Below are 21,876 nucleotides of genomic sequence, written 5' to 3' on the forward strand. Positions count from 1 at the left end.
CACGGTAATGAATGTAAAATGAGATATGGGGATAGAGTCTGGCATGGCTAATAAGTCATTTAATCATCGGCAGCTGACCAGCACATGGACACTAGTTTTGGCGCTGCTTTTGCTCTGGGATCTTGATCAGCGACGAGTTATTCCTATACAAAATATACCAGTTAAGCAGCATTGTGTCCCACTCATATAAAGGCTGACGCCAAACTTACTTAGAATGTAGCATTTCAGATATCCTTACTGTTGTATGTAAAATACATAATTCTGTTCGCTAAACCATAGTACTACAGAGGTTTCGATAAACCTGCCAGACCAAGTTGCTTTAAAAAACGTTTTCCATTGTTGGTTCTGAAATTCAGGGAAGACCACGATGACCGTGAAGCGCATCCAGAATGCAATTCTTGCCGCGGTTTATTTTTTGGTCAAATTTTCTTTCCCCAGTAAGCAGGTGCCTTCTGTAGATGCGGACATTAAGGCAGTTGCATCAAGATTGGAATGCAGCTTATAAATGCTTTCCAAACAAAGATTTATTTTTTCCCCATGTGCTCTTCAATGCCCAGGTTTGTCTTCGTACCAACTTGCAAAGATCAACTCTTGCACAAGCACCCACATTGTGTTGTGCAACTTTAATGCTCTGACAAGTTAATAACGTCACAATTAACTAAATGCTTAACAGACGCCCTGTTTGCTCTGGTGTGATTGAGATAATGGACATGTATGACATGACCTCTGTTTACCAGTGGCACAGACTTTATTTATGAGTGACAGCCTCAGGGAGACTGAGAGGATGGGGGTCATTTGGGGTGCTGGGGACATGATTAGAGAATATTTTCAGACAGGGTGGAGGGGGGTGAGGTAGTGGGTGTGAAAGAAACAAAAAAAACAAAAAAAGGGGGAGGAGGCACTGCTTTTTCTCTTTTCACCACAACACAGGCGTGTTGTCCTCTTGCTTTTCTCTCGCTCTGTCAAAACTATTTCTGGCTTGAGAAAGAAAGTGTTTACTCTGTGGCCCGGTTCGTTGGAGTCACGCCGTGTTCCCACCGAGCAAATCCACTGTTCCCTATCCAAAATGGTTTGCATATTTTCCCTGTAACACAAGGCTTAAAAAGGATGAGGGAGAAATCGAGAGGGGGAGGGGACGCTGCTATTATTACTGGATTTACATGCAGTCAGCTGCTCTCCCCGTTTACGCAGCTTTTCTGGAAACAACACAGAGGATTCTCTCTTGAAACTGTCGCTGTTCAAGAGGCCCAGCAAACAGTTCTTGTAGCCCAAGTTTAAACAGGGAGCTAAAAACCTAACTGATTAATCGAGGTTCTGAAGGAGCACAGATTCACCAAAAAGGCCCCAGTTAGCAAACACCGAGGGGTTTCCTGGTCTGTTCCACCTGCTCAGGGTCACACCAGCATTGTTCACAGAGGTTCCAAAAACTATTCATAGCCACCCACGCTGTTCGCCTGCCACAGGAAGCCTAGAACTTTCCTCCCATATCATATGAACCTCTCAACACTTGAGTGTGCTAAACTGAGCTCTCTGCTACATATCATATCTCAATGCTAAAACAGTTAGAACAGTTTCGACCCAACTAAAAATTAGATCAATACAACTAACTGAAAGTGCATAGCTGTACAACAATAAAGCCTTTATCAACAGTCACAAAACAAATAATTTTTTTGTATTCTGAACCCAAGAGATAAGAGAAGTAACTTCATATTGAGCTCTGCCCTTCAAAGTAGGTCAACTTCGAAGCAGCGCTGGAGCTGTGCATCAACAACAGCACATGATGTTTTTCTCTCAAAGTCCTGGCACCAAACACTACTAACTATTTTGGTGCCTTAACTAGGCACTGTCTTAAAGGCCCAGAGTACACAGACGTCAGAGCAAGCGACACCTAGCCAAAGAACGGTAGCCGCAAACAACCGGTGCAGTTGCTGGCCAGATTATGTTTAGTTTGATCAGTTGTGCCATTTTTAATGGTATTTGGTTTCTGAAATGAGATTAGATTCTTGCATAGGCACCTTTTGCACTGGTTACTGGAATAGGATTGAACAGAAATTGTAAGTTAAAGGTGTAGTTCACAGCAAAACCTAATTTGAACAAGCCTCACTTTACCCCAAATAAGTGTGCCAAGATAAAGTGAGACTTCCATTGTTTGTTAGCAACATTGCAGAGTTCTTGCTCTTCATGAAAAAACAAAACAAAACAAAAAAAGCAACTGATCTATGCATAACCATTTTCTCTCACAAATTGAGTGAAAATCAACACAAAGATCATCCCAAAAGCTCTTAAAAATTTTTTTTAGGTTTTTTTTAATGTTATTAGATTATATAACTGCCCACTTCAATTAAATGGCTTCAATCCAAACCTCAATAACTTAAAAACATGTAAGGCCATAAATCTTTAATAAAAGGCACAACAGCCATACTATGATTCAATTTATTGAAGTAGGTTAATTTTACAAAATATAACTCCTTGTGAGGTTACAGTTGGATAACTTTTTCTTTCTTTGACCAGCTAAAGGTGAAAACCAAAGCAGCAAAATGTGTTGGCTCATTGACCACATTTGTGATGAACAATTTAAAATCCAATAAAGATTTAAAGAATTAAATCACATCATCAGGACTGCCCTATGAAGGTCGGCTCCTTTCTTTTACTCTGTAGTATGACAACAGCTGAATTCTCTGATGTCAACACCACATGCTGAGAACTACAATGGTGTCCATTCAACATCTGGTGATGCCCATGGCATCAGAAAGCTGGCAAAATACACTGCTGCGAGGTGTTTGTTCTAACATGCTAACCATCAAAGTACGGCTTTCGTTCAGCGTTTTCTTACTTAACACGTTGGCGATGTAATAGAATATTCACAGAGCATGATCCGAGAGCAGATGGTGCTGATTTCAAAGTCAGTGGGAAAGTAATTATTTCTGAAAATAAGCTATTAGCTATTGACTTTGTTGGGCAGCCATTAAACTAGTGCCAAACATGTCAACTTTTCCATGAACGACTTGAAGGATCATGAAGGCTTTTCCAATAAACCAGTCATAGGAGCCAATCCCTTTCAGCAGCAGTGGCTCTGATAACATTACAGGAAATGACCGTTGCTCTCTTCACATCTATGGCCTTTAGCTAGAATAGCTGCCAAGTTGAAAACTGAACCCTGTATGTTTACAACGGTATGAAAACTTTTGCCCTCATAAACAGTACCTCTAAGCTGGCAGTCATTAACTATTTATAAAGTGAGCGCAACAGCGGGTTACATATCCACTAGTGAGCATGTGTGTGCATGTGTGTGTTTGTGTCTACAGGGGTGGGGTGTGTGTGTGTCACAATCACACCAATCCCCTGTTTACATGCACAATTATGCATGGCAGAGAAAGGAAGGTATTGGCAAAGAGAACAAAAAATTGCTCTTCGTGTCATAGGATTTACACCATCACTAAACTAATAACACACTTCAAGGGTGCACAAACATATGGGGAAACATCTTGAGAGACTGGGGGCGTGTGTGTGTGGGGGGGAGCGGTTGTATCAAACTTGCCATGCGTTATAGCACATTCAAAATATAAGCCTGGTAGCCACAGAAGAGTGCCTCACTGCTGCTCAGCTATCTGGCAGAAGGACAAAACTCACCACTCGTAATTTTTTCTTTTTTTCTTTTTGCTCCAGACTCCAGTTCTAAATTTAGCCAGGCTTTCCGCTGTTATGCCTCTCTAATCGTTAGCCCTGTTTAACCCCTCTGTACAACGGCCATACTAGTCAAAGCCCTCTGGAGGCTCGGTATGTAAAGACAAGCCGGGCCCTTCCTGGGATCTGGTAAGGCAATAAAAGAAGCTTGAAGAAAGATGTTAAAATTTGAAACCATTTAAATAAAATGAAGTTACAGTACATGCACAGACCTGCTGAATTTGCATAGAGTTCCCATGCAAAGTTAAAGCTTAAATTCATAATTTCTATAATAAATGTAATGGAGGCACACGAGATGATCATTTCGAATGACTTGCCATGAGTTTTACCTATGATTAGCCTTTTCCACTTCCCACTAAAGGAACGATATATCTATAGATATCGTAGTGTACAATACAAACAACAACTGAATCATTGCTGCAGTTTGTGGCCCCACAAAACTGAAAATAATTATAGATTAAGATTCCATAGGAATTTTATATCAACATTAACACATTTATATTTTTTACATGCAACAAGTTTTGCCAATTCTGCCTGCAGATTCGGAATGAACTGCTTATTTGTATACTAAACAGAACAGAGTTTTATATTATTTGGAATCCAATACAGATTTTCGTGCATGTGTGGAGCATGTGTCCACATATTCAGGTTTTTAATAGTGCTGCTTGTGGTTTTTTTTTTTTCCATTTAAGCAAAATCTCATCCTAGTGCGATTGTTGTGGTCACAAACTTCTCGTCATTTTCCATTTAATAGAGTTGCACAGCATTTCAAAGTTGCTTGATATTCAGGAGCAAGGTTCAAAATAACATAGAATGGACACATTATTTGTAACAATGAATTCTAAATGCTGATTTAAGTATACACAATGGACAGCTGACCATAAGATTGATGTTTTCTTAACCGTCCGCTCCACATTTAGTCCCCTTTTGATATAATAACCTCCTTTCCTCTAGAAAGATGTTCTACTAGATAGTGGAGTGCAGTTGTAGAGATTTATGCTCACTCAGACACAAGGGTGTTAGTAAAGTCAGGCACTGATAGACATTGAGGAAGCCTGGGGTGCCGTCATCGCTTCAATTCCTCCCAAAAGTGTTCAATAGGGCTGAGGTTAAGGATCTATAGTAGGCCACTCCAGCCCATGTAAACCATATCTGGAAGGAGCTTGCTTTGTGCAAAGGGGTATTGTCATGCTGGAACAGGTTTGGTTCTCTTAGGAAAACTGAATGCTATCATATCCAAAGACATCCTACAAAATATTGCGTGCCTATAGCATTATAGTATTATTTGGTATTAGTGGAAAAACCACATATGGGGGGAGTCAGGAGTCACAAGATAAATTTTGGATCATATAGTATACATTGAGGTCACATTATTTTGATGCTCATTCTATTGCCCATACACATTCTTACGCGATCATTGTGTTGCACAAGCAGAGCACCATAAATCATGCAAATATATGCAGTAAAACACATGCAGATTCTGACACGAAAACAAATTAGTGACAAAATTATAATGCTGTTTAAATAATGCTGTCATTAATTTTTCAATCAGGCATACATTTCATTTATATTAATCTATTTTGACTTGGGGTTTATACAAGCACTTTTTTATTCTGATTACACTATCATTCCTATTATTGTTGGGTTATTAGGCTATCTATAATTACTTTGGTGTGTTAGACTATGTACGTGTATGTATGCACGTCTGGGTGCTGGAATGTTCTCCAACGGGCAGATAGCAGAGTCTGTTGGTAGGGTAAAGGGTCGGCCCATGGCAGGATCCCAATATACTAGAAGCACATGCATCAACACATCAATAAATCCCTCCACCTTCTACCCTCTGACTCACTCTACCCTCACCCAGTGGCCTAGCGGAGGTCATCATTCCTGAGATGGCATCACGTCAGCAGATATTCTGTACTGATGCCAAGCCGTCCAAGCAGACTGGGGCGGTGGGGGTAGCGAGAGGTTAGTGACACACCGCATACTGGCATCTTCCGGGAGGTTTCCTTCATATAACAATGTTATTGTGGGAAGTCTAATAAAGAAGCCCAGCCCAGCTAAACTCGTTTAAGGCTATTCTGTTCTTGTCCCCTATAACTCTCCTCTTCAAACCAATAAACAACAAGGGGGAGCCAGCAAACAAATGATAAACACCCCAACCTTTTTTTTTTTTCAGGACGTGCTTGTCTAACAACTGGCATGCCAGAGAAGAGTCCAGGCTCATCTCACTTACACAGATGACCATGACTTGAGAATTGTATCTGTTTATAAATACTCTTTTCTGCCTGTATTACATTGCTCAATGCTTTCTCATGTAAACACGCTTACAATGGTTAGGAACTACTAGAAAGCCCATTAACCTAAAACTAACACTACACTACAATGTAGCATTGAGAATGTAAGTAAGACTTAACCTGTTTCAAGAGTGAATAATGGATAAAATAAACAGAGCTAAATATCCTGGCATTGGTAAAACCTAGATAACAAGATACTACCCTAATAAACACACAGAGTTAGCTAGTATCGTTCTAACCCAAACTAGCTTGGTTACCTGAACCCCAAAAAATGTAATTATAATGTAATGTGTTAATCATGATAATGATTATAAAAACTGCCAAATAACTAAATTCAGACCAAATATTATTACTTGGTTTCTGTTAGTGTTCAGTGTCCAGTACAAGGCTGAAGAGGGAAACACCCATATCTATAAGCACTGGTGTGGTGGCACTTCAAACATAGATAAATGCTTGTGAAACGGTGTAGGGGACAATTTCTGACCTGTATGAATCTGTCTGTGTGCTTCCAGATCTTCTTCTTTCTGGAACTGAGCTCCACACTGGTCACACACGATGGCCTTCTCTCCAGCTACACACACACACACACACACACACACACACACACAAAAAAAAGCAAAGTTGACAGTATTTAAAAATCATTAGTATTTTAGGCATGGTGCAATAATGCATAACATGGCAACCCTTGACACAAGTTCTCTCTATTAGTCATGGTCATAAAATGTGGACGTGCAAAAGTGTCGCAATCGGGATCCAACACAGGAACTCCGTCAGGCTGCTGGCTCTTGTGTGTTTGATCAGTGGGGGTTATTAGGGGTCAGAGCTCTCCTATTTGCTACATTCTTTCATTTGCTCTCTATTTCAGGTGTAACAAAGTGAGAAACTTGATAATGATTATTATTAGCAATATTAATATTATTAATACGGCCTGCTACTTTTCCAGTACCCTATCTGATGATTACATTACCACAGCAACCAAAACAGGAAGCTGTAGTCAATATAACACAGTGGAAGTGAGATGAAGCCAAAAGCTGTTTCACAACCATTATGAAGTTACAAAACATACTGTACCCTCGCGTGAGACAGGAAGAAACACCTTTCAGTTTTTATTAAGCGAATAAATAGTGCAATAACACATTCAACGGCATGTAAAAAACTTGCAACCGGCATGTTATTACATTTGCAATTCATAAGAAAACAAATGCTTAAATCAACTGGGAGGGTAAAGTAAGAAGTGCTCAGCCAGAGCCTAGTTTATTCTAGGCTTTGGAAGAAAAAAAACTAACAACAACAAAAAAGAAAGATCAAAATTAAATTCTGAAAGCCTGGAATTTTTCTGTGGGAGTTTCCTGGCTTTTTCAGGTTGTCTATCATACAAAAGGGGCAGGGGCAAATGCAGCAAACAACATGCAGTAATAGGTAAAAGCCTTTGCTGTATGTCTAATAATAAAGTAGCATCAAGGAAGATGTAGTTTTTGTGGAAAGAATCATTTTACAAACACAGAAAAGCTACAAAAACAGTCCATTAAAACTACAAGTAAAAAAAATTCTGGGTTGAGAACAGCAGCTGAACCCAAACCATACACACAAAAATACATATTCCCACTTGATGGATTCTGAAGCTTTAGAAATTTATAGGCTTCCATTAGCGAACAGATGCAATTTTTTAACGTTTTATTTCTACTTGTTGCTTTATAGCACTGCGCAGAAACATAAATGGCAATATACATATATGAATTGAAAAATGTGAAATTTTTGATATGGTGAAGTGTCTTTTAGGCGTGAGTCTCCAGTACGATCATTGTGTAATCAGAGGACGACTGATTTAACTTAACATTTTCTGACATGGGTGACAATGTGGACAGTGTGTGTATTTTGACTGCATTTTTATTGACCGTTGGGAATGACATCTATTACGTATGTTATTCTATAACAAAAAGGCAAGATTGACAACATGCAACTACACAGATGAAATGATAATTATAAAAAATAAATAAATAAAGCCCATACAATTGGCAGCAGTTGGCAAATTGCTATAATACAAGAGGAATAAAACACTAGCAAAATAATACACTTTTTGGTGGTAACAACAACTTTACTTTTTATTAGATTTGCTAGGAAAACCTCTTCAGCCCTCTTAAAGCCCAAATGCTGCAGAGATGGGCAGAATATGCATAACTGTTTTAGAGATTGACTTTTCCTGAACAAAGCCAGCTGGAAAATGCTTTTCTGACCATCTAAACACTTGGAAGCTTGGAAGAAAATACATACAAGCCATAAGTTGAGGCAAGGGATCACCATTAAGGGCAGAGCAACCCCACATCTGGATAGGTCAGGTACAATGGCAACTTAGTGTACACGTTAAATCAAACTAAGTAACGACAAGAGTTACAACCTTTAAATCCCACCAGTGACGGAAGCAACGGTGGATCATTATCTGGAACAGGTTCATACACCATGCAACAACCCAGCAGGAGTATGCTATTTTGCTGCAGAAAAAAAAGGGACAAAATTAAAGTGATAAATTCTACTCTTTCCCTTTGATCAATAAGTGCTTTCCTCTTAACTAGTGGTGGAGGGGGGGAAAGTGTAAGAAAAACACCTCACTTAGGTTTGGCACAGTATCTTCTAGCTCCTAAACCCCTTTATCACCCCACCCTCGCTGCTTTTTCAGGGCTGTGGTGCAGAAAGCGAGCAGAGGGCCAAGGCTAGAAATAACTGGCTCTCTAGCACAGAAAAAGCCATGGCTATAAAAGAGCTGTTTTCTAACAACTTCCACTTCCTCCTCCGCACCTCCTTGGAGTTGCCACAGCAGGGCCGAACCTGACATAATGGGCCCTTACACAACCGAGGTTCCCAAGAAGCAAAGGAGAGGTGCCACGTGCCACACTAGCCTGTTCCCTTTTCACTTCCCCTCTGAAATATTGCACAACTGGAAGAAGAGGGATTTACTGCCTCTAAAGAGGACACTCGTGCCGATTGCCCATGCTGCCGAAGAGAGGCCTCGTGAGTGAGTGTACGAGTGTGTAACATGCAGAAAGCATTCAGTGGTGAGGACAGAAATATTAAACACATCTAGAGTCAGATCACTCTGTGCTGAGCAAAATAAGCCGAATCCTGTCACCAAAAAAAAAAAAAAAAAAAAAACAGGCTATAATGAACAGACCATCAAGCAATCCTCATCAGGCACCCTAATCGGCTTGCTCTGTGTGTTTCAGATGAGAACAAGACCAAACAACGGCACAAACAAAAACACACCCTTGCTGCTCGGTGAGCCTACACAAATAGGTTATATAAGACAGTACTCTTGGTAGCAAAAAAGATCCATAAAAAAAAAAAAAAAGGATCTCCGTCAGAACAATGCGTGCAGACGGCATGCTCTGACTCTTTCCTTCAGCTGTAACGCTCTGTGCTGTACAGTTTTATTTACACTACCCTCTTATCAGTCACACAGCAGTACGGAGGCTGCCAATTGGAAAGGACAGCCAGGAACTGCATGTTCCCTTGCTCAAGTAGATGTGTACTGCAGACAGACCCCCTTTTTTTTTTTTTTTATATTAACCAAAACGAAAATGCTGGGAGGCTGCCAGATTTACCTTATAAACAAACATGTGCAAATATACCAAATACATGCACACAACTATAATTGCTAGAAATGACTAACACAACTGTGACAGTAACAAATAATAATGGCAAAAGACCCATTCACATAAAAACAAAATATTTGAAGACATTAAACCATTGAAAATATTTGAGCTACTGTCAACAACCGTCCAAAAAGCAAATGTTTAGGCGCAAACCAAAAGCAGACAAATATTGACAGAGCAAATACACTTACACATCCAAAATGAGTTTAGAGTTTACATTCTTAAAATGAGTATTGGCACACCGGTTCGCTCGTGTTATATGGGATGCTAAATCTCAATCCATTTTGCCTGCTCAGATTAAAGACAGAGACAAATAAAGACAGAAAGGATGTAAGGTTGGGGCAGGCTCTAAAAGCTTTTCTCTGTACAAGACAGTTGTTTTAGCTCTTGGGTCCTGAGGTATGGAGGGTATTTCAGTTCAGGCACAGGCTGAGACAAGGCAAGGCAGACCTCTGAATTTCTGTGCTGTCAGGCCCTTCTGATGTCTCATAGTCTGATCTCTATATGTGGGGACAAAGTAAACAGTGTAAGAACAATCCTGCTAGTGTGCCTGCCTGCACTGTGTGCCCTCGAGCTACAAAAGGTCAAAGAGCCCATGTGCTTTCTGCTTCCTTTTCAACCCCCTCGAACATCGGTCACTAGTTCTTTAAATTATGACAGAGGACTATACTTGCATACTATACACTGTGCTTGCAAAGACAAGGACCTTTCAGTAGGACCAGACTGTTGTAAAGTGGCTGCATATAGCGGACAGACTTCTGGACCTCTCTACCAACAACTCGGCATGGTTGAACTCCATTTTATCTCAACAATCATGATCAATCCTAATGGTACTATAGCTAGTTATATGAAGAATAGTTATTGAAGCAAAAAGTAGTAGATTGTATAGGCTTCAAATCAGGCCTTCAACTAGCCCTTTTGAAAGTATTAATTTGGCCACATTTCTTTTGCAAACAATTCCTAGGCAATCAGTTACATCAGGACATGCTATGAAGCTGCCTTAGGTCTCGGTAATTGATACCTTCATGGCAAAAATGGAGCAAGAATTGGGCTCTGGTGCCTGATCGATAGCCGTGAGGTTGGCTGTAAGTAGAGTCCTTCCCACAAGCTCTCTTTTATTTATCCCGGCAGAACCTGAGAGGATGACCACACGGTGAACCCTTCTCCAAACGACCACTGAAACTTCAGCAACCCACTGGATACAGCAATTGAGGTGCCTTTACAGTGCAGTAAATGCCTTTATGGCTAAAGACAGAGCAGCAGGAGGCCTGGTCAAGCTCTTTACTCGTTTGTCGCCTCTCAGTAGCATGACTAAATATGACTGAATGGGACCATACCAACCAGTAATGGACATAGACCAGGAAGCAACAGTGTCTATGAGATTACAGCAAATATATGCTCCTGCAATTATAAAATGGATGTAGTAGGCCTGAGATTGTTGTAAGAAATACCTAGCGAGTACTGTGCACAAGCCACTAAGTGAGCAGCACATGATCCAGACGATCAGGGAGTCAGGCAGCAGAGCCTGCTGTACATGTGCTTTCTCCACAGGTCAATAACCTGTAAAGATTTAGTGTTTAGGGCCCATTATTTCCTGCTTTCAACTCACACATTGTCAAAGACAGTCTTTAGTTTTATTAAAGACCAGGTCAGAAGCTTGGGGGGGTGGAGTCATTGGACAATACAATACCCTATGGGATAGTAACTAGGACATAGGAAACACAATGGAAACCATTATTATAACAGTTTCTGGCTTCCACATTTGACACAAACAGTTCCCTAAACTACAAAAAGCAATCCTCCAACGAAAAACCTCCGATATAATGCTGAAAAATCTGCATGTATCCAAGCCAAACTAATGAGCCAACTCAACAACCACAGCGAATAACAGAACTTGGTTAATGGGAAATTCAAAAAAGTGGAAACAACAGGAACTGTCGAAAACATGCAGAGCTGTTTAACTGCTCTCAGGTGCAGTGATTTACATAGTTGTTTATCGTTTGATTCCAGGTTTTTTTTTTCATCATGTCTCCATTAGGTATGTCCAAAAAACCTTAATCACCTGCAGGTTAAAATGGAAAATACATCCCTTTCTAGTAAATAGAAAGAGAAGAGTGTCTTAAGCAAGCGGAAAAAGAAAAAGAAAAAAATCCTTCCATCCCAAATGTGGACAGTATGATTTCACGTCCCCCCACCACTTCGACTTTCTCACTAAACTGTTTTTACAATGTCCTGACACACATTCCAGTGCTTCCTCCCAGAGCTGTCCTTCAGAATCTTCGGAGACAACCAGCCATAATGTTATGCTCCAAAAGGTAAACAAGTGTCCCATACACCTGGATGGTCCCGGGCCAGCTTTCAAATTCCATGCTATACTATTTGTCTGAATATGCTCTGCTTTAACAAATTACCCTTTGACGATGTGCTGTTATAGGAAAACAAGCTCAGGATGAGTTAATGCCACCCCGAAGTTGATTATTTCTGCAAAACATTCCTCCAGAAAAAAAATGTATTTAAATGAAACCACAGAAACTTGCCAATGATAAATAAAATTGTATAAATAGCACATCTTAATCAGCTTATTATGATTATATGTAATAGTCTGGAATGTTAGTTCCTTTCATTTGCAAATATCAGCTATAAACACCATCTCCCTTACCAATATCATTTTTATTTTTCGAAAGAAACAAAGAAACTCTGCTTGCTATCAAGTCACATAAGCATAAATTATATGCAGAAGAAAGCACTGACTGTTACAAAGCATTGACACTGAAGACTCCTTACATAAGTGTTAATAAACTCCAAAAAGCCCCTGGTAAACAAATTGGCAAAATGGGCCATGCCATGTTCTGCCTGGTGGGTGGAATTTGCTCATGATTAAATTACAGAGAATTCCAGAAATCAGAACCAAGGAATGAACAGAAACCTGTGATTTACCGTCAGCCAAAAAAACACTGTCCGAGCCATGCTGTTAATACAACACTAATCAATATCTCCTGATTATTCAGTCATGCAGTCTACATTGTGTTTATGCAATATGGTGGATTCTTTTGTTTACCTGGACCTGTAATGAGTGTACAGAAAAGCATTGCTTGCTCAGTTGCTGTCTATTAAACATTAATTACCCACATCAGTGTGCTTTAAAGTCCAATCCAAGGTATTTTCGGAGGGAATAAAACCGAGAACCCCAAATTGGTATTCAGGTCCATGTATGTGTTTGCAACAGTAATAACACAATATGCACGGCTGCTATTCATGCTGCACTTCCCAGTGGAATGGGAAGCATAAAAGCAACCCTTGTGTGTCCTGGCTACTTCCAGATGGCTTTGGGACTGCTTTTATCTTTTTTTTTTCTCTCTATACTCCTGCTTTTTTTTGCCACATGAAAGCGCTGTCGGCAGATATTTGCTCCGCGCTTCGTTCTCTCCTCATTCGAAATATAAAAGTTTCAAAGAGCATTTCACGAGGGAGCTCTGCCATAAATGGGATTCATAGCTTTTTAATCTGCGCTAAGAAATTGATCTAAAAGTTTCCCAAAGCCATCGTCCCAACTTACATAACGCAATAAAAGTGTGCCTCGGAGAGTATTTACTTTTATTGCCATTTCATGGGAAGTAAATCATGTTTCCTCCAATTTTGCCCACCGTGCATACACACGTGGCTGTGCGAACCAGGAAAAATTTACCAACATGCGGAGCACACAGATTTCCTGGGTGTCTAAGAGTTCCGCTTATCAAGTCAAATGCATGCGGAGTGGGAAAGAAGGGAGAATGCCATTAGTCATGAAATCCTTAATTAAAACCAGTGCCACTCTAACGCCGGCGCTGAGGACGAGGAAGTGAACCTGGGAGCATGCCGTACATGTGTAAATCCAGCTCTGAAATAAGGTAGCCCCTGTGGAGGCAGAGGCAGACAGAAACAGATGGGGTTAAATGGGATAAGCAGGATGGAGGCATTTATCAAGCTACAGCACACACTCCGTCTTCAGAGTCTCCTCCCAGATAAAGGGCAGGTAAGGCTGTGGTAGATGGAGGCGCTGAAGGACTTCAGCAGTAGTGTGTGTGTGTGCGTGTGTGTGTGTGTGTGCGCTGTGTGGGAATTGGACAGGAGCAGAAGCTGCCAGCGCATTCCTCTACTTATTTAAGTGTCAGCGATGGATGACCCTGTTAATCGTAATCTAATAATCTAAGTAATGTTGGAGATGCAGTTATGCCATTACATGCACACCATTAGCTATTTTTCCACTGACGAGCCAAGAAAATTCACCCAAGATATTAAACCCCAGACTACAATTTCTGTTATAGTGCCTTTGTCGCCAGTGTCAAAACCAGGACCAGACATGGTCCATTACATTAAAATGCCATCTTTTTAAGACAAAAGATTTGGATGGCAAAGTTGACTGGTAAATTAATGTTTCTGAAAGCAAAAGAGACATTTAGAAAAAAATAAATCAATAAAATCAGGCTCTCTTTAAGTGCTTTTTTCCCCAATGCTTGTCCTTCTGCACATCTGTATTTAGAAGCGCTTATCTCTGGTCAAAAGGTGTTAATTCTTTTGAGATTTTTCTATAACATCAGCTCAGAGAAATTCTGGCTGTGCATCAAATTGCAGGTTTATATTAATGCACTCATTAAAAATTAATGTAATATTTTGAGCTGATCAGATTTGTGCTTCGACATGCTTTTGGCTTGTGAACAATGGATGAAATGGCCATTTTTGCTTTAAAGTTTGAAGGATCTTATTATTTATAATGGCATACATGCAGAAAAAATTATCTAATAGATTACTCTTGCCAGAGCAGGTGTTTTATTAACAATAACAATAAAAAAAAACATTACCTTTCCAGTTTGATTCGACCTAGGCTTGTTTTACACTTCTTCCAAAGACACTTTATACATAGTTAGAAGGGCTTTTTGGGTGGATGAAAGTTAGAATGTTTGAAAAAAAGGACTGTCCTAAACAGAAATGGCCAAATGACCTGCATTATTTGTATTAATAAGGATTCATTTAGTTATTACCACTTCCTGTTTGGTGGACAGCCTGAAAATAGTCATGTGTCATCTAATTTCCTAAAAATCAACACATTTATACATAAAATTTTTGTTTTATAAGTATGTCAAATGAAGGGAAAAAAAAAATAATAAATAAATAAAAAAAGCAGAAGCATTTACTGTACATGGACACGCCATATGATAAATCCATTCATTGTGGCTGCCGACTCAGTGACTCATCACACCTGCCAGAAAAGACTGGCCTTGCGGATAAAAGAAGTGTGGCCTTGAAAAAATAAAAAAAATAAAGAAAAACAAAACCAAAAAAAAAAAAACAAATCCATACTGGCCACAAGCTCCTCTCCAATCTATTTTCTGCTCAGCTGGTTTTAAATGAAGTTATTATGACTCATTAAAATGCCCGCAAGCTTGTGGAAGTCGGCCAATTACAATTTAAATTTAGCCTCCTCTCACACCACCCCATCCTCTCCAAATCCCCCTCTCATGCCTGCATCAACACACCATACGAGTACAGCTCAACCACTGGCTTACAGCTGCCATCAAAGCCTCGATCTTTGGATACAAGTGCAGCCCAATAAACAAACAAATCATCATTTTTTCCAGAGAGCCAGCCAAAGGAAGGAACACCATGAATCTGCACCACATTGTGTTAATTAATGTTGCTTAAAGCCTCACAAAACTGTTTAAAAAAAAAAAGAAGAAAAAAAAAAAACCACACTGAGCTTCCCTCTCTGGACACTTGGATTAATCACCAACAGTCTCTGTGAATCAGTTACAGAATCTTGGTTTTGCTCCTATCTGGTCAGTCAAAGCTATCGAACATGTTCTTGTGCAGTAAAGGCTAAACCAAGATATGGTTTGAAGTCACTTTCATGGTCGTTTCCACTGTTTGTCACCCTCATAAAAGAAAAAAGGTCAGACACTGGATAGACTTAAGCCCCTCTGCTAGTGCCCTGATGTCAAGGACCTTTTTATAATATATAAAAAAAAAACAAAAAAAAAAAATGGTTGAACACCTTTTGTACATCCAACTTAATTTGAACCTTTCATTATATAACCATTCAGAGAACAAGGGCATTGTTTCGATCCTTCAGCAAGGAGTGCCACAGACGGAACAAATGCCATCTCCCTTCAAGTCGCGTCTGTGTGCCTTTTGCTTTATTTCTCAGCCTGCGAGTGGCGAGTGCACGTGTGTGTGTGTGTTCTGCTGTCTCGCTCTCATTTTCCAGCAGAACAAATTAATCCGTGCCCTTCCAGCAAGCCCTCTTTTTTTTTTTTTTTTTTTTTTTGACAGAGGCTGCTCAGAGGAGAAAAATGATGAAGCAAATTCAAAATTCAATTGCCTGTGTTCTGTTTTAGAAGGCACACGGTGTACTGTACAGACCATAAAACTCCCAAACAGCCTCCAGACGCTGCTGCAATCACCCTCCATCAAAACACTTTGTCTCGCATACAAAAATAAGACCCGGCATTGAGCTGAATACCAAATCAGCCCACCGGGGCACTTGCTACTTAGCAACCAAAAGGGATTTAAAGCTGCAATACCCGACAACAAAGGAATAAGATCGGGATCTTTTACAGGGTATTACGGCTGGTCCTACAGTATATGCCATGGTTTTGATCAGATAGGATAACAATACAATGATGGAAATGTGAAGATCTGTAGAGCTATAAAAACAAAAACAAACAAAAAAAACCCCAACATTTTTGTTATTTTGTGAAAATCTTTGGAAACAAATGAATGATTTCAAATAATGATTCCAAATGAAATGTATAACATTTAAAGCACACTCTAAATTTTAAAATGTAGGCTGGATTATATTCACGGTTCTACTTCACCGAATCACAAGGAATCAGATCTGTGCTTAGACACGTTACTGGTGTGTCATCCTTGGCTCAAATGGCAGTTCGGTTCAGGAATTTAGGCCAAAGTGAAAAGATCCAATCTGATAGCCTTGCATTTTTCGCAGAAATCTGTTCTATCATGCTGAGAAAAAGTGTTAAGAATAAAACGTGCTTGCAAAATGACACGCCGGAGAAGGTGTTTGATTAATGAAGAGCTATTGAAGGCTGTTATTAGGTTCTGAAAGGCATTATGAGATTTATTTATTTCTTTAATAATAATAAAAAAAACAGAAACAGATGTTTGTAGAAGAGTGTTGAAGGGTTAGAAAAGGGCTTGCTTTAGATTCTGCTCAGGGAGGATAGTCTGGAGGGTTCATTAAAGGCAGATAAGAGCATCGAGCAATACACGGTAGACAGCGTGAGTGATGTGCTCAATGATGGCAAACATCAAAGGCATCACTGGCAATAGACAGCTAGTGTACAACGGGTTAGAGCCCGGCGTTGGAACAGGGAACCCGGCTACGTGATTCTGCGTCCATGGGAATACATTCTTTTAAGCTTTCCGATGAGGGCCAAATTCGCTGCCCAATTACAGCACCATTACTCGGACACCTAATCATCTCTCCTCTCCTGGACCTAATAACGGAGGAGATTTATGCCACGGATAATTCAGGCGTTGTTGTAAATGGGGGTTTAATGTACATCAACAGGTCAGGGGAAAGTATTATGGGTTTAAACCACCAGAGAGAAGCTAGGGCATGCGGCCAAACAGAAGCTCAGGCCATTTATCCATGCTGCCCGTCATCCCCCACTAATGCTTGGAAAAAAAAAACAGTAAGGGAAGGGAGGTGAGCAAGAGTGAAAGAGAGAGTGAAAGAGAGAAAGAGCAAGCGCGAGTGGGGGCTTTATCAGCTGCTCTAAAGAATTTACATGAGAGCACAGAGTGCTGGGGCATTTTCCTTTTTTTTTTTTTTTTTTAAACCCAGCTTTATTTAGAGGCCTTTCTTCCAGTCCTTTCGCCCCACCCCACTTGCGCAGCTCTCTATTTTGGAATATGTGGTTTGGAAAGCAGTCAAGTTTCATTAATTTCTGGTTTGGGTACAGTATGTTCCTGGCCACACATCTGCGAGCGATCATAAACGCTCTGGAATGCTGGCAGAACATCCAGACCTGCCGGCAGTCGATGATGTCATCACGCTGAGGGAAGATCTGGCAAGCGGCCAGACTGTGGGAGCACGGCGCTCACTGGATCTGACAGCGAGAGAGAAAGAGAGAAAAAGAGTGTGTGCAAGAAGACAGGAAGAATAGCGAGGCAGGGACATGGAAACTGAGGAAAATTCTCTTTTCTCTGTTTCGCTTGTTCTCGGCACTCCACACATGCCACACATTTTTTAAAGTCCTCAAGCTCTTGGCATGTATAACTTCCCCTGCCTTCCTTTTTCTAACCCGAGCAGCAGGTGTCAGTCAGGTGCATAGTGAGCTAATATTATTTCAGGGGCATAATACTGCTCTGCTAGCATGAAGCATATAAGATGAAACAAGGAGTGCCAAATGTTTTGCATGACACTGATAATGGCACTAAAGTTCCACAAGGGCTCTATGGCAATCAAGAGATTTGAACCCCAACCTTCTTTACAACAACAGAGAGATCTAGTGCAAAACTACTTCTTAAAGGTTTTTATCAGGAGATTGTGAATTTGAATCTCAGTAGAACCACAAGCAATTAATTGTTCTATAGTTTAAGACAACATGCCAGAATGAAATGGGGTTGGGAAGATGGTCTCTCTCAATATCCTACTAAACAGTTGTGATCAAGTCAATCTCGGGCAGTTCCTGGGAAATAGTTGAACTAGTTAAGGTTACAATTACATTTAGGGACTTTAACTTACAATTATTTCATTTAAACAAGAGGTTTAAGGGCCTTGCTCAGGGGCCCAGCACTGAGAAATTGGTGATGCTGGGATTTAAAATCACATCCTTCCAACATATTAACCACCAAGCTATTACTTTCTGGTAGGTTCTAAACTAATGATTGGTTCCCTGGAACTCCCAATGTCAGCTCTGGCTATAGCTCTCTAACTCTTACTGAATCCCAGACTCTGGATAATAGGGTTTATCAACTGAAGGCTGAAACGAAATACCTTTGATGTTGGCCTTACCCACTTTAGGCCAGGGACAATCATGTGATCGATAATGCCTAGCCAGCAGTCTATAGCCATGACAGATGTAGTTTAATCATTCAATCTTGGAAAAAAACTTGGCAAAAATTGAAAAAGTAAAGGTGAATTCACTGCAGCACGCCCCAACCCCCCCCCAAGGGTACTGCTGCTGCATGTCTAAACTAGGTAAGGTGGATGATGGTGTGAATGGGCCCTGCTGTCTAAGGCTCAAAATCAGCCTTCCGAGCTAATGAAGTCAAGTGATGTCCACCAGCTGGGCCCCTCAAGAGAATCGCACACAGATTTAATCAGGTTGGGCCAGACACTCTGGCCTGCTAATGAAAAAGTTCACACGGCCCCACGAGAGGGTGTCTGCACGTGTGTCTACAACTGGGTCCAGACGGTTCAATCTATCCCATCCTGTGTGATGAGGCAACAGGACAATTTTGCTTTTTTGTTGGTGTCAGGCGCTTGTTGCGTCCCTCGGGTTGTTTGTCTGGAGGGTTGTTTAGGAAGGGCAGAAGGAAGACTGTGGCAATGAACAGGTCAGAATAAAGGCTTTTAAGTTTAAGAAGGGAAAAACTAAATACCTCGGATACCAAATGAGTTCCATGGCTGTAATCCTTCCGTCAAGTCTTGCCTCTTGTCTCCAGGAAAGAAAAGAAAAGAAAAGAAAAAAGAGGTGGGATCCTAAATATATCTTTTGGCCAGGCTGATGTGACCCAAGTCTTCCACTGAGCTCTTTGAAGTCACAAGGGGAGCTCATATAACACTAATAGCCCAGCAACACTCCAAATGGCTGAGTCACTATTTTTTTTCGTTGCTGCATGCTCTCAGCACCAACTCTGAAGCTCCTGGACCATGTTGACCTTAAACTCAGGAGAAAACATTAGCACATGCCATTCCATTATTAAACCCTCAGAGTGACTTGCTCCCCTCCCAAGACTTCCTGCCTGCTGTGGGAAACATCACCCACCATAGTCCTCCCTTTATGCACATGCATTTCTCTGACTTAACACCACAGCCATTGCTGTTGGACAACGATTAAGGAAAAAAAGGCAAAACACTGCCAGGGAAAAAAAAACTGGCACAGGGTTCACTGTACATACTGTACCCTCGGCAGTGGCAGACGGCCCACACTGGCGCCCTGCCAAGTCTACAATAAAACAAACACAGAGACAGCAAGCCCCAGCTGAGCTGAGAGTTGGAGAAGGAGGAGGAGGGAGGCGGGTGATCAGGGATGACTGAAACGGTACACCACAATAGATGCTGCATGGCTAATATCATACCGCTTTACTTTCACAAGGTTTCTGATGCAAAAACGAGGGAGGCTAAGCCACTTGCCTGTTGTCACTGATAAAAATCAAACCGCTCAAAAGGATAAAAACAGAAAGTTTGCTGTAGAGAAAAAAAAAAATATCAAAAGAGCTTTGCTCCATCTCTGCTTCTCTGCCACCTCTGTGTCTATAAAAGTGCTTCAACTAAAAAGCTTGAGCTTTACACAAGAGCAAAGCTCTCAAGAGCATCGCTGTGGCAGACAACAAAATAAAATGTATAAAAAACCAAAAACATAAACAAAGAAATCAGGCTAGTGTTGCACGTCAACTAGCAGGCGATTGTCAAGACCTGTTTTTTTTTTCCTTCTTCTTATTGATGCACTAAAAATACGCTGTCTGGAATGCTCAGTTATTACAACTGTAGTGGGAAAGGCTGGTTGTTTCTGCTCCCTTGGTGAACATCTTGCAGAATTAGTTTTCCAAACGAAGGTGCCGTTATCATTATGATCAGAATTCTTGGCACGCCATTAGATTTCTAACCTCCCCCGAAGTGCCAATTTTGTGGCATGCTGTGTACAGCAAAGAAGGTAGTGTAGAGGTATATTTTTGTACTACATACAGTCAAGATCAAAATACTAAGGTAAAGCATTGCATCTTGATATACTTTAATGATGTTCCAGAACAATTACAGTGTAAAGACAAAAGTACTGGAACAACTGACGTGCCATATGTGGCTCTTCCCCACACTGTTACCATAAGGTTGGAGGTATGCAGATGTATTGGATGTCTCTTGATGCAATAGCATGGCATTTTCCCCTTCAATTGACCAGGATACCTAAACATGTCTCAGAACGACAATGTTCTTGTGCATAAAGCCCCATGATGATATGGTTTGGGGAAGACCTTGAGTGGTCTGCATTAGAGCTTTGACCTCAGCCCTATTAATCACCTTTGGGATGAATGTGAATGAAGACTGCACCCCGGACCTCCTTACCCTACCATCAGAATCTGAATTTGGCTATGGCTAAATGACCACAAATCTCCACAACCACACTCCAAAATCTTGTGAAATAGCAAATAGGGACAAAATGTGGAATGGAATCTGTTATCTATATAGTATATGTTTCATTCACTTACAAACATTTGTACATCATCCCTAATACAGTACAGACCAAAAGTTTGGACACACCTTCTCAAAGAGTTTTCTTTATTTTCATGACTATGAAAATTGTAGAGTCACACTGAAGGCATCAAGGGCTATTTGACCAAGAAGGAGAGTGATGGGGAGCTGCGCCAGATGACCTGGCCTCCACAGTCACCGGACCTGAACCCAATCGAGATGGTTTAGGGGGGGAGCTGGACCGCAGAGTGAAGGCAAAAGGGCCAATAAGTGCCAAGCATCTCTCGGGGAACTCCTTCAAGACTGTTGGAAGACCATTTCAGGTGACTACCTCTTGAAGCTCATCAAGAGAATGCCAAGAGTGTGCAAAGCAGTAATCAAAGCAAAAGGTGGCTACTTTGAAGAACCTAGAATATGACATTTTCAGTTGTTTCACACTATTTTGTTATGTATATAATTCCATATATAATTCCACATGTGTTAATTCACAGTTTTGATGCTTTCAGTGTGAATCTACAATTTTCATAGTCATGAAAATAAAGAAAACTCTTTGAATGAGAAGGTGTGTCCAAACTTTTGGTCTGTACTGTATCTTCAGTTTGGAAATGTCACTCTTGAAAACGATTGTCAAAGGTGACCTGCCAAATTAATTGACAAAACTAGAACTTCACAAATTGTACCTAAATACCACTACAGTTAAACAATATTCATACATGTATCGCTACAAACTGCTACAGTTTTTTTTCTCTGTGTGCTTGGATCAACCAGATAAAATACTTTGCTTGGGCAGCATCTGGAGCCTCCTCACACCTGTCTTACTAAGAGAACAGAGTGT

At 40.6% G+C, this 21,876-nt stretch overlaps 1 protein-coding gene across 1 annotated transcript in view; it reads right to left on the minus strand.

The window, feature by feature from the left end:
* zbtb16a (zinc finger and BTB domain containing 16a) overlaps window positions 1–21,876 on the minus strand; it is a 101,623-nt gene that overhangs the window by 31,043 nt on the left and 48,704 nt on the right. Inside the window, exon 4 of the mRNA XM_046867795.1 lies at window positions 6,466–6,552. Coding sequence (XP_046723751.1) covers window positions 6,466–6,552 — 87 coding nt within the window. The remainder of the gene's footprint in view (window positions 1–6,465; window positions 6,553–21,876) is intronic.

Source organism: Silurus meridionalis, chromosome 15, assembly GCF_014805685.1.
Source record: "Silurus meridionalis isolate SWU-2019-XX chromosome 15, ASM1480568v1, whole genome shotgun sequence".
NCBI lineage: Eukaryota > Metazoa > Chordata > Actinopteri > Siluriformes > Siluridae > Silurus > Silurus meridionalis.